Raw genomic sequence first — 13,549 nt, forward strand, 5'->3', positions numbered from 1 at the left:
TCCTCAACACCACCCTCAAATTACGCTGAAATCCAGACAAAATCAGGCCCGCAAACCCCTGACCTCTCACCTAAAAAGCTTGCGTCAGCAACACCAGAACTGGACTGAGAGTGGTTCTCTGCCAGCCTGCTCTTCCATTTGAGGTACCTGAAGCTGGAGGCCCCCACGAGCACCGTTTACCGCTTCCGTTTGGCAGGGCCTACTGTCTGCAAACCAATCCAAACAGTAAAAAGAACGTCCAAGATTAACGATGGTTTAAATAATGTCTTTATTATCACAGAGACCAGAGCAACAGAAGACAAGTGGTTCTCCAGGTGGGGTGACTCGGAGAAAAATGTGTCACATGTACCACATGAGGCCAACAATGTCCATGAAGAAAGTAAAGCTCTTCTGTAAGCCTCCAGAACACAGCTCAGGTCCTCTTGGCTAAAGATGGGTGAAGTCCACACCTTTACCAGTCAGTGGGGAGGGAATGAGGAACCCCATTCAATTCAGGATTCTCATAATTTCCTCCAGAGACTGGAGGTGTCCCTGAGGACATACAGAAACGAAGCTGGTAGAACTGAGATGGTTTCTGCCACAGACATTGGGTGGCAAATTTGGCAAGGAACCTGAGCAGGTCTGCAAGTGCAACGCAACCCATGAAAGTGTCCCTGTACCTGGCATCCTTAAGGTCCCTCCCCAGTGCTAATAATGTTCAGATACATGAGGTTCAACATCTGACTGGTGTCTTCCTCTCCAAGGGCAATCACAAAGCCCCTCTCCATACAAGTCCTGTTGTGTTGAAAGCACTCCTAAAGCCGTCCTGCAGTGTGAACCTTCTGGTGCCGAATGAGGTGGGAGCTTAAACTATAGGCTTTCCCACATTCGTTGCACTCGTATGGCCTTTCTCCAGTGTGAACTTTTTGGTGCCTCACAAGGTGGGATGTTCTGATGAAATCTTTCCCACATTTGCTGCACACAAATGGCCTTTCCCCTGTGTGAACTCTCTGGTGTGCAATAAAGTCAGAGCTTCTACTAAAGAATTTCCCACAGTCGATGCACTCAAAAGGCCTTGCCTCAGTGTGAATTCTCTGGTGTTTAATGAGGGTGTACTTGTGGCCAAAGGATTTCCCACAATCACTGCAAACGTAAGGATTTTCTCCAGTATGGATGCTCTCATGCTGAACAAGTGTGGATTTGTGTCTGAAGACTTTCCCACAGTTGTTACACTTATAAGGCCTCGCTCCGTTGTGAACTCTCTGGTGTACGATGAGGTTGGAGTGATGGCTAAAGTATTTTCCACACTCGCTACACTTGTAAGGCATTTCTCCGGTGTGAATTCTTTTGTGCTGAGTAAGATTGTCTTTGCGGCTAAAGGCTTTCCCACATTCTTTGCATTCGTAAGGCCTTTCTCCGGTGTGGATTCTCTGGTGCTGGATAAGTGTGGCTTTGCGGCTGAAGGCCTTCCCGCATTCGCTGCACTCGTAGGGCCTTTCTCCGGTGTGGATTCTCTGGTGCTGGACAAGCGTGTCTTTGCGGTTGAAGGCCTTCCCGCATTCGCTGCAGCTGTACTGCATCTGTCCGCTGTGAGAGGCCTCCCCGCTCCCAGTCCTCCTCTTCTTCTTGCTGTGGGTGGCCTGTCGCTGGTGACTGCCCAGACTGGCCTGGAGGCTCCACTGCTCCTCACACAGAAAGGGCTTTCCCGACAGGCGAGGTTCTTCACAAACCCTACAGTTCTTCCCAGATGAGGTCTTGCCTCTGTCTCTTCTGACAGGTTTCTCTACACTGTACTGCTTCTGATGCTGGTGAAAGTTTGCACTGAACAAAAACTGTCTCCCACATGCCCCGCAGGTGTAAGGTTTCAGTCCTTGGCATATTTCCTGGTGTTCATCCAGGTGTAAGAGGTCTTTCACGATGGGGCCACAAATGTCACAAGGGTGAGCCATCTGGGTTGATGAACCTGCCTTGGAAATGCTATCATGGGAGACTCCTAAAGAAACGGTCTGCTCAGAAGGTGCCTCTTCATCTTTCGCCGTGCACCAATAACCTGCGGGCAGAAAAATGCTCTTTAAGTGAATGGGGACTTTGGAGAAGGGGCAACCCCATCACACACGTGTCTAGTATTTAGCCCACGGGGGGGTCGGTAGGACAGCAGATGTGGGATCAGGTTAAAGAAAAAGCTGCTGTGCAATACTGGGCCTCAAAGGGTCACAGAATGAGGAAGGCTTCACAAGGGACAAAGACCCAAGGACGGGGTGTAGGTCAGGGAGAACCAGCAGGTAGGATATCCAGTTTACTCCTCTGCAGATGATTTTTGAAGGGCCTTAGCTATTGGTGGGCACTACACAGAAATGTATGTCTAGGCCCGGGAAAATCTGATTTAAAATGAGCAACTGGTGTTCAAAAACCATTTAAGAACAGATGTATGTCTCAGACACATCAGCACTGTCCAACACAGGACGCACCGCAGAAAGAGCAGCAGAGAGCACTGGTGAGTGGGCGTGGACAGCCCTGGGTTGGAGGTCTGGACAGAAACGATAAATAAGTGTCCAGAACGAGGAGAAAAAGACAGAAATAGGTGTGGTTTATAACCTGGGCACCAAACAGGAGTGGTGCCCAGGATAGGTTTCTGGTGCTATTTGAAGCCAGCCCTGAAGCCCCCTCCCCACGCTCCCACTCACCAGGGCCTGTCCACGTCCCTCCAGCCATGGCTAGAGTCATGACCTCTCAGTCAGGCACTCAGAGTTCTTTCCCCTGCTATGTTCAGCAACCACAAAAAATCTGGAAGAAACAAGTCGTAGAGGAAAGACAGGGCAAGTAGGAAAGCAGTGGCCCAGAGCAGCCTGCCCACAAGAGATCAAAGGACAATTAAATATTGCAAAATGAACACCAGAAATGTCTTGCAGATCAGCACCATGGGCCCCACAGGCAGTGGCCATGATGACAATTCATGACACAGGTAGGCCCAAGGAAATGCCAATTATACGAAAGGGTAGAATCTGGAGCACAGAGGTTATCACGAATGTGGACAGAGCCACATACAGCCAGGAAAACGGCAAGCAGGGTAGTCCACGGGACTGACCACAGGGACCGAAGGAGGCAGTTCACACAGCTGAACCCCGGCACCCAGAAAACCTGTGTTACTGAGGGAAAAAGGCAGTGCCCACAGCAGCTCTGGGAAGAAAATGGCAACCTCTGAGGGAAAACAGTAGAGCACAGCCCAGAAAACTGGGGTATGTGGGGCCTTACCCAGGAAGACCGTGTGACTCAAGTCTCTGGGCCACTCTTCCCAAGAGAAACACACAAGCGCATCCTTCAAAGTCACATGACCCTGACTGACATCAACAACTGAACACGGGGGCAGCAGCTCTCCCCAGGACTCCTGGTCTATCCACCACACCTTCCCTTTCCTCCTCAGCTCCCCAACTCAGACAGGATACCAGGCCCTTGTGTGATCGGTGCCGGCTCACTCGTTCCTCATTTCCTAGTAATCATTTTGTCCAGCCCAGAACAACAGGTGGGGGACAAACAGACACTTCTGCCAGCTAGTTCCCCTGGTCCGGAGATCACGCCTCTTACATACAAATGTGAGCCCAGAATTCTCCTCTAAAGCCCCCAGGCTATGAACTCAGATTCCATCGCCAGTACACGTCACTCTTTAGACCACACCTCCCTCAGGTCTACGGATACCCACAACACAGGTACCTCCCACGTGCAAATGTGCACACAGCACCCACGGAATTCTTGGTTATTGCAGCCAAGATCACATCTGGTTCCAGCTGATGGTTCCCAGTGCCGTGTACCTCTAAACCCAGCTTTTAAATCCTCCCTTCCTGGCCCTATTCTTTGATTCGATTTCAGCAATCCGGAACCACATATAGACATCAGATAAGCCCAGCCCCTTCCCACTTTGCCGTTACGTACCAAGGGTGCCATATCCCCATCAGTCGGGCTTAACACTTGACATACGTTCTCATTCAGAGCCCGCGCCCACTGGCCTTGTACCCCAAGCACAGTCACTCTGCCAGCTGACCCAATCAGCCTCTGAGCTAATCTACCTCTGAGTTTGGCAGAAACTCCCTAGGTCCCACTACAGGTCACCAGGAAAGCCTGGGAAGCACCCAGGAAAGGAAACGGGTGCCTGCTTTGGCCTCACTTTCATCTCATCTCTGTTACTGCTACGCCCCAGCACTCATCTCGTGTCTCCCCTCTCTGGAAGACTCCCCCCACCCCGCCAGACCCTATTATCTCCCCCACCATGGACACTACACTCCCTTTGTCCCTTAAGTGACTCCCTCTCTGCCGTGTCCACCCCCCTGCGGACCCTTAATGGTACCGCCACTGTGACAAAAAGATCCTCTCTATAAATCTGACACGCAGCTCTACTCTAATCCATATACTGGCTGCCACTTTGCGGACTTGGATCCCTCCTGTGAAATCCAAACATGTGCGTCCAGCTGCCTACCTGAAACCTCCGCTCAGATGCCTTTAGACGCTACAGACTCAACGTGGTCAAAGCCCAACTCCTGATATTATTTCCGGAAGTTACTCCCACCACCAACTTCGCTGTCTCAATTGAGAACTTTTCCATCCTTATACCTTCTCACGCCAAAAACTGTGGGAGCTGTGAGCTCATCCCTGAGTCCTCTCCTTTCTCTCACCATCCACATCAGAAAGTCCGGTTGGCCCTACTTAAAGAGACACAAAACACAAACCCAGAATCCAGCACCCGTCCCTCACCTCCAGAACCACCAATCTAGTCCAGCCATCAACAGTCTTCTTTCCTCACCCCAATCTTCCTCACCGTGCAGCCAGAGAAAGCCTGTGAAGACCAATCGGATCACTCCTCTGCTCTAAACCTTCCATGGCTCCCACCACTCCCAAAACAGAAGCCCAGCTCCATAGGCTGCTGTTCCAGAGCTGAATTCTGTCCCCTGCTCGCTGATCACACCAAACATAACGGAGACCTGAGGCTCCCTGAACACTCGCAGTTCAGCCTCCAGGGATGTCTCTGCCCAAGCTTGTTCCTATAGCTGGACACCGTTCCACACTTCATGCCACTGCACCAAATTCCAGGTACAGACCGTTAGTGACACCAGCATCCCCACACCCACAGGCAAATACAAGGGAGGTGAACACTGCTAAGACACCAGCATTTGCCACACTGGGTTACCAAGATCATGGGCAAGTGCACTGACTGAGGACCGAGGACTCACCTATGCAGAGATCCTAAGTGCTTGCACCATCAAAGCAACCCGGCAGTAAGAGGGAAGAGGGGGCTGAGGACGGCAGGCCACCACATGGGGCACCACCGACTGAACGACCCCTGTAACCCCTGCCCTGCCCTTCCGCGCCCACGATTTCTGAATGTCTCACCTCAGATACTAAGACCTTAGTGCCGCCTCCGCCCAGCTGCGCGAACAAAGACCGGTGTCACCCCGTCCTCACCGGTAAAGCAGACAGTGGTGGTACCCACCTAAACAGGGCTGCTGTTTGGGTCACACACATTAACACAGATCAAAGATCTTTGAATTGGCTTTTTACCCAAATGGTTTTGGTGCAAATGAAGTGATGGGATTTTTAAATTGGGGATTTCTTTTTCAGCTTTTCAGAAAACGTGGTACTTAAGGCTTTCCATCATAATCAGACAGAGGCAGGCGCTCTGACCCGTCACTGGGCATCAGTATCCACTTACAGCTACACACGTTGATCTTCGCCCACTTGCTCATGCGAGCCAGGTGTACCCGTGTCCCTTCACCAAACCGGCCTACTGGTATACCCTCCTCTGCGGAGTCTGCGGGCCGCCCCTCTAACACGTCCACGGTCTCTCCTTACCTGAACAGCTGCGGAGCGGGTGCACCAGCGCCCAGGACTGGGCTACGGCGGCTCCCCCCGCCCGGCTGACTCTCCCCTGCTCCACGCGCAGAACCTTTGCTGGGTCCACACACCGGCCAATCTGGGGCGCCTCACACCTGCCCCTGCATCCCAGGCCAGGCTCCTCACACCCTCCGGCCCTCTCCTCCTCCAGCAGGGACTCTCCCTGGAGGGAATGAGGGCGTCCACCCCCTCCTCCCTGCCCTCCGACCTCTCACCCCAAGGACCACACACGACACACACATCCTTAATCTTCTTCCCCCGAATCTGGGGGGCTCCCGACCCGAGGCCTCATCCCTCGGTGGTCTCCACCCCAGCCCCCTCCCCAGATGCCCGTGGGACACCTCCCCTGCGAGGCGCCTCGGCTTTGCCACGTCCCGAGCGCAACTCCCGACCCCTGCGGGGCAGCTCTCTGCCGCACTCTCTCGGACCTCCGGGGAGAAAAACCGGACACGGACCTGTGACAGCCCCTGACTCCTACTTTCAGAGCAGCCGTCACCCGACATCGACATCCGACACTGAGGAAACCCTGCCAACCACGTCTCCACCTGCAACCTCTCCAGCCGCCACAACACTCCCGGAGGAGTCCGAGGCTCCTCACCGGCCCCCCGGAGCCCAGATCGCCTCACGCTGCTCCGCGGCTCCCCCGGCCAGTCCACGCAAGGCTTCCGCTCGCCCGCTACCCGCCCCCCTCCCCCCCCTGCAAACACGACGGCCCCACTTTCCCCGGCCCTCGCGGCCCATCGCCCCTCCAAGCCTCTGCGCGTGCCGGTCGCTCGGCCAGGACCACTTCGACGGCGGTGACAAACGGGGGCTCCTCCCACACGGGCCCCAGCGGCCCAGAGCACTGGAGGCGGGGCCGCAACCGCCTCAACTGACACCCTTCGTTCGAGGCTTCGTGATTCCGAGCGCAGGGACGAAACGCGTCAAGGTCCGGGGAACAAAGTACCCACCTAGGCCGGATCCACCAACCGCGGCCGCCATCACAACCTGGAGGACCATACGGGGCCGTGAGGAGTCCCAGGTCGGGACCCGCGCGCCGCCGTCGCGGGCAGCGGAGCCTTCGCGGGCGCTGCCACCGCCGAGCCTCCCTGCGGCGAGCACAGAGTCTCCTCCCGTGTCCTCCCGCTTCCGTCACTCCGGGCCGAACCAGCGATCCCGAGGCTCTAGTCCGAGCGGCCCACCGAGAGCGGACAAAATGTCCGCCGCGGGGAAGACACCGGAAGTCCCGCCCAGTCGCCTTCCGCGCGCCTTTAAAGAGTGCCACCAAGCAAGGCGCAGAGGCTTCTGGGTAATGTGGTTCTCCAGAACAATTGGCCCCAGACGCCCGCGGACTCGCTCCCGGCCGGGGTGGGGCCCAGTGGTCCCGCGAGGGGCGCTGGGAAATGGTACCTCGAAGCTCCGAGGATGGAACGGGGGCTTCGCTCCTCACAAGGAGCCGGGTGTATAATGCGGAGGTCAAAGAAATGTTTGGAAACGTTCTTGTGGCTATTTCCCAAAGCCACAAAACCACGTGGACACATCTCATCAAATGTCAGTTCGAGTCCACTCAGCGCACTCGCATTTCCTTGCTGGTTTTTAAATCCGTGTAGATGAAAATTTCAAGTTTGGGTGCTTTGGCTGGGTCAGGGGTCAGGGGTCAGATCTGCAGATTGCCTCTGGGGAGGAGGCAGGAGGGTTGTTGTGTCCAGGGAGGCACTTTCTTGCAGGTGGGGGTGCTGATGGAGGGCAACCCAGGCAGCAGCACCCTTTAATTCAAATGATCCTTCTTAGCCCAAAAGCTGATATACTGATTCCCTCTAGGACTATGCCACCCATCTGGAAAGGACCATTATAAATGCTTTTCAATGTGCCAGTACGGTGGCTGACGCGGTCCTGGTGGCAGCAAATGTGCGAAAGTGACTGTCTGAACCCAGAAATAAAGATTTGGAACAGCATGATCTCATTTCTTTGCTAGGAAGTGATTTCTGATGTGGAAATGTTGGGGTTCAGAGCTGATGGCCAAGAAAGAATTCTTCAGATGTCTTTGGTGCAAAAAGGTGGTTTTATTAAAGCACAGGAACAGAACTCAGGGGCAGAAAGAGCTGCATTGGGGTTGTGACAGGTGATGATTATATACACAATGGTTCCAGGGCCCTGAGGGGCTAGCCGCTGTTAGAAACCTTGTTACATTTATTACTGTTTAGTAAAATCTCAGTCATGAGACCCTTCAGATGTTATCAGTAGGCGTATGCTTGGAGTATGACTGCCAACATATACGTTGGGGGCTAGGGATAAAGAAAATTTCCATAGGAATTTCTAAATGCTTACAGTAGCCTCACAGGATCCTTGAGGTTGGGATAATGTTAAGATTGCCTTGTGACTTTAGCAAAGTGTCAACATCAAGGCAGCTGAGTGCCTAGTGGAAGGTCACTGCCTGTTTCAAGGACTTGTCAATGGGCTTTAGACAGTAAGGAAATTTAATTTTTTTCTCTTGCCTTTGTTTCCCACATCAATTTTCACTTCACTTGCAATTACAGGGACAGTGTCTGAATTGAGATTACAGACTATTTATGGTAAAGGAAGAAGAAGAGGAGAGGGGGGGTGAGTGGAGGAAGAGGAGGAAGGAGGGAAGAAGAAAGGAAGGGAGGATGGGAAGGAAAAAGGAAGGAAAGGAAGAAAAAAAAAGAAACGTGAATAGTTTAAACTACTGAAAGCTATTGATATAGTTCTGTAGTTCACAGATATACTCAAAAATGGTTCTGAGGGACATACCTGTGACAGGTGAAAGATGGCAGCAAAAACTGAGCTGGAAACACTGAAGTCTGAGAGGTAAGAAAATGAAGCTGAGCACACAGTGGGGCTGAGACGCTGAGTACAACAGGGTTTAGTCTCCAAAATGTAATTTCTTTCCAATCTTGAAAACTCTGATTATCTCCTCTGAGGGAGAATGAAAACATTTAGAAAGATGAACAAGGATACTGTAATACCATGCTTATTCACGGCTCTAACAAACATTCGATAAACACCTACTGCATTTCAACCCCTATCTCTTAAGTACATGGAACAAATTTGAAAACAAGAGACAAAGACCTCAGCCATCAAGAAGCTTACACTCTACAGTATTCATGAAAGATGGGAAGAAATATGAAATATGAGAAAAAAAGCACTGAATTATGTACAATGTTGGAATGTGTTAGGCACAATAGAAAAAGAAGATGAGGGTGCCGAGAAATGGGTCATGAGATGTAGTATTATACAGCTGAGGGAGGCTGATTTGGGCCCAGGTCTTACTTTATAAAGGCGACTTAGTGACAGCATGGACAGGTCAATGACATTGAGAGAAAAGTTTAATGTTATTCACTGTGTCCCTAGAAATGAGAGGCACAGCATACCATGAAAGGTCACAGAAGGAACGCTGGGATTTGTTTAGGAGGCAGAAGCAGGAGCCAAGGAAAGGCCTAGCCCAGAGCCTTTGTTGTGTTTTCCATGGGAAAGGCAGGGCAGGGCAGAGCAAACAGCTGAGAACTGGCTACTTTGAACAATTCCAGTGGACTTCAGGTTATAGGGGTGATCTCTAGTTGCCTGATACCTGGCCCTGGCATGATTTAGGGCATGCAATTTTCTTCAGGAAACACTTAAATGAGTCAACATTCCTAGGTAATGGAGTCCCCCATTCAAGGTAAGCCACTGGGTGCTTTTATAAAACCTGAGCCCATGAAAAATATAAACACAGTTAAACTTCTTAAAGAGAGTGTGCACACTCTCGGGGTGCCTGGGTGGCGCAGTCGGTTAAGCATCCGACTTCAGCCAGGTCACGATCTCGCGGTCCGTGAGTTCGAGCCCCGCATCGGGCTCTGGGCTGATGGCTCGGAGCCTGGAGCCTGTTTCCGATTCTGTGTCTGCCTCTCTCTCTCTGCCCCTCCCCCGTTCATGCTCTGTCTCTCTCTGTGCCAAAAATAAATAAACGTTGAAAAAAAAAAAATAGAGTGTGCACATTTTCTTTTTTTTCTTTTTTTTTTTTTTAAATTTTTTTTTCAACGTTTATTTATTTTTGGGACAGAGAGAGACAGAGCATGAACGGGGGAGGGGCAGAGAGAGAGAGGCAGACACAGAATCGGAAACAGGCTCCAGGCTCCGAGCCATCAGCCCAGAGCCCGATGCGGGGCTCGAACTCACGGACCGCGAGATCGTGACCTGGCTGAAGTCGGATGCTTAACCGACTGCGCCACCCAGGCACCCCGAGAGTGTGCACATTTTCAATTAGAGGACGATGGGCTAATAAAGAAAAAGAACAGCTTTTTTGAGGCACAATAATTCTGTTGAATTTACTAGAGGCCAGAAAGGTATCATCATTTATCATACATAACAAACATGTTGCTTAAATATATTGGACTAAAATGATTATTTAGGAGTGCCTGGGTGGCTCGGTTGGTTAAATGTCTGACTTTTGATTTCAGCTCAGGTCATGATCTCACAGTTTGGTTGGTAAGATCAAACCCCATGTAGGGCTCTGCACTGACAGTGTGGAGCCTGCTTGGAATTCTCTCTCTCTCTCTCTCTCTCTCTCTGCCTGTCCCCTGCTCACTCTCTCTCCCTGTCTCTCAAAATAAACTTTAAAAAATTGTATTTATATAATTTAAGTACAGGTTTTATTTTTACATACATTAAACTGTATTTTACATGAGGCAGTCTCAAAAATACAACAAATAAAATTAATTTTAATACAATTTTAGCTATAGACATCATAGAAATGCAGAATTGTACATTTACCCACATATACTTTTTAATTACCAAGTATTATGTTTATGAAGTTAGTCATCATAAAAGTCAAGTGATTAAAGATGTAAAATAAAAGTGAAATGAAATGAAACTCTTTGAAAATTTCTTTTAAGTACCAACAACTGACAAAATTTTCTAAAAATTAATTTTATTTCACAAAAAATAATAACATTCTAGGTCTATTAAAGAAAACCAGGGGCACCTGGGTGACTCAGTCAGTTGAGCATCCGACTTTGGCTCAGGTCACAATATCAGTGTTTGTGAGTCCAAGCCCTGCATCAGGCTCTGTGCTGACAGCTCAGAGCCTGGAGCCTGCTTCGGATTCTGTGTCTCCCTCTCTCTCTGCCTTTCTCCCACTCATGCTCTGTCTCTCTCTCTCTCTCTCCAAATTAAATAAACATTAAAAAATTAAAGAAAACCAGAGCTGAACAGTAGTTAAAGCAGTATATGCAGATTTTAATAAGGAACGATTGTAATGGGGGGAAAGAGACCTCAGTATAGAAAGTAGCTCAATTCCAAATACAGCATGAACAACTAGGGGTTCATAGCCAAGAAGCAGTGTGGGAGTCAGTGGATGGAAAGGTACTAAGGGGAAGCTTCATGGGTAAGGGGGATTCTTGCTGAAAGCAGGCCATGGTGATCAGTACCAACTGGGGGATGGTGGGATGAGCAATTTGATGAGATATTCAAGGAGCTATTAAGCACAGGTGGATTCTGCCTACATCAACTTAATTGGATTCTTGCTACAATTGGGCAATGCAAAGATGGGCACAGAAGTCCAAACGTTGAGGTCTAGTTGGGAATAGGATTCTGAGGAGCCTACTAAAGTTTGGTCAAGGAGAAACTCGTTGTCAGCTCTGACCCCTAAATATTGCTGAATTGGAAATGCATTATTTTATCACTTATTTATTTAAGAGAAAAAATGTACTGTAAACTAAGGTAAAAGAGTGCTAAACAATAATTTGTAGTAAATTATTTTAATTAAATTATTTTTATTTATTTTTATTTTTTTACTTTTTAAAAATGTTAATGTTTATTTATTTTTGAGAGAGAGAGACAGAGTGCAAGCGGGGAGGGGCAGAGAGAGAATCCGAAGCAGGCCCCAGGCTCTGAGCTGTTAGCACAGAGCCCGACATGGGGTTCGAACTCACAGACTGTGAGATCATGACCTGAGCTGAAGTCGGATGGTTAACTGTGGAGAATAAGCATAGAAATCCCCGGGCTTACACCAATGGGTTAACAAGGCATAAAGAAATACAAAGCCATAGAATGCTCACACCCAAGTTCGAGTAAAAAAGACTGGCACCCCAGAATATAGAGGGGATGCAAAGACACCCCAGAATAGAAGGGAGTGCAGAGCCCCCGGAATAGAGAAGGAGGGGCAAAGTCCCAAAATAGGAATGGGTGCAAAGGCTCTCAATACAAAGGTATACAAGGTGAACAAGATTAGGCATGCAAGGCAAAAATGCCCCCCAATTTAGTACCATAGCAGAAAAGTTGCTTTCACAAGAGGAAGGGGCCAAGTAAGGTAAACTGGTGAATTCGGACTATGGACCGCTGTGCTGCAGGCAAAGCAGCCCAGAGCGGAGATGGTTAACAAAAGAAAAGGTGCCTTGTTAACCCTGAGGTTATTCCCCCTATCTGTCTCATCCCCCAGGCTAGCTAAGATAAGCAAACAGACACGGTGTCTCCTGTCTGCCGTTAACAACCATCTACCCATCTGCCTGGCGCCAGGATTTTGTTTTATATTGACCCAAACCCCAAACACTGTATATCTTCAAAAACCCCCCTTTTCCCTCACATCCCCAAGTTAATGCTCACAGTTTCTTTGTCTCTTTGTACATGCCCATCACGTTTGTAAGCCTTCTTATCTTAATAAATACAGGGCAAGGACCCTAATTTGGGGCTCATATCTTTTCCCGGACATTAGCCATCTCTTGCTTTAATCCTGCGTCCCACTCTTTTGCTGGCCAAAAGAGAACTTCAGACTTAGAGTCTACGACAGTTAACCAACTGAGCCACCCAGGCGCCTGATATTATTTTTATTTTTTATCACAATTTTGATTCTTTCAGTGGACAAAAATTCTCAGAGACCCATGATCTTTCCTATGAGAAGTTTTGATCATTGACACCACCTCCAACCCCACCTATCTTCCTCCCTCGTCACACTCTGCTAAACCTCATAAACTTCTTTTAATTCCTTTAGGTCCACCTGTGTTGGACCAACTTGGGGTATTCCCAGTCATTTTCTTCTCACTTGAAACACTTTTCACTCAATATGCTTTGACAATGCAATGAATCTTCTGGATGTCACTTCAAAGTTCGAATCAACAGAACTAAACACAAAAATCCCCATGTCATTATCAGCATTACCTGATATTCTCCATTGAATAGCATTATATAATTTTATATTTTTTAAGTTTTTTTAAATTTTATTTTGAGAAAGACAGAGACAGAGTGAGTGAGGGAGGGGCAGAGAGCGAGGGAGAGAGAGAGAATCTCAAGCAGGTTCCGCACTGCCAGTGCAGAGCCCGATGTGGGGCTCAAACTCACGAAACCGTGAGATCATGACCTAAGCCGAAAGCAAGAGTCGAATGCTTAACCGACTGAGCCACCCAGGCGCCCCCAAAAAAGTGATTAAATAGGGACGCCTGGGTGGCTCACATCTGACTTTGGCTCACATCATGATCTCACAGTTTGTGGATTTCAGCCCTGTGTCAGGCTCTGTACTGACAGCCCAGAGCCTGGAGTCTGCTTTGGATTCTGTGTCTCCCCCTCTCTCTGTCCCTCCCCTGTTTGCACTCTGTCTTTCTCTCTCTCTCTCTCAAAAATGAATACATTTTTTTTTTAAATCGGCAAAAGAAAAGTGATTAAATAAATGATAGGATGTCCTATAGGGAACTTGCTGTTTTAGAGACCATACTTGGAAAAA

At 49.3% G+C, this 13,549-nt stretch overlaps 1 protein-coding gene across 2 annotated transcripts; it reads right to left on the reverse strand.

Annotated features, from left to right (window-relative positions):
- Positions 1–250: 250 nt before the first annotated feature.
- ZNF134 (zinc finger protein 134) lies at positions 251–7,066 on the reverse strand. 2 transcript variants are annotated; one of them, XM_047094422.1, is made up of 3 exons: positions 6,810–7,066; positions 2,664–2,763; positions 251–2,029 (listed from the first exon to the last, which is right to left on the reverse strand). In XM_047094422.1, exons 2-3 carry the CDS (start codon positions 2,701–2,703, stop codon positions 795–797), a joined length of 1,275 nt encoding a protein of 424 aa, XP_046950378.1. In that variant the 5' UTR covers positions 2,704–2,763; positions 6,810–7,066; the 3' UTR covers positions 251–794. The 2 variants fall into 2 exon arrangements, with proteins under 2 accessions (XP_046950378.1, XP_046950377.1); XM_047094421.1 differs by lacking the exon at positions 2,664–2,763.
- Positions 7,067–13,549: the final 6,483 nt, after the last annotated feature.

The sequence above is a fragment of the Lynx rufus genome, unplaced genomic scaffold (genome assembly GCF_022079265.1).
Source record: "Lynx rufus isolate CCGP_SWC_20201006 ecotype Redwood Valley unplaced genomic scaffold, mLynRuf1.p SCAF_39, whole genome shotgun sequence".
Lineage (NCBI taxonomy): Eukaryota > Metazoa > Chordata > Mammalia > Carnivora > Felidae > Lynx > Lynx rufus.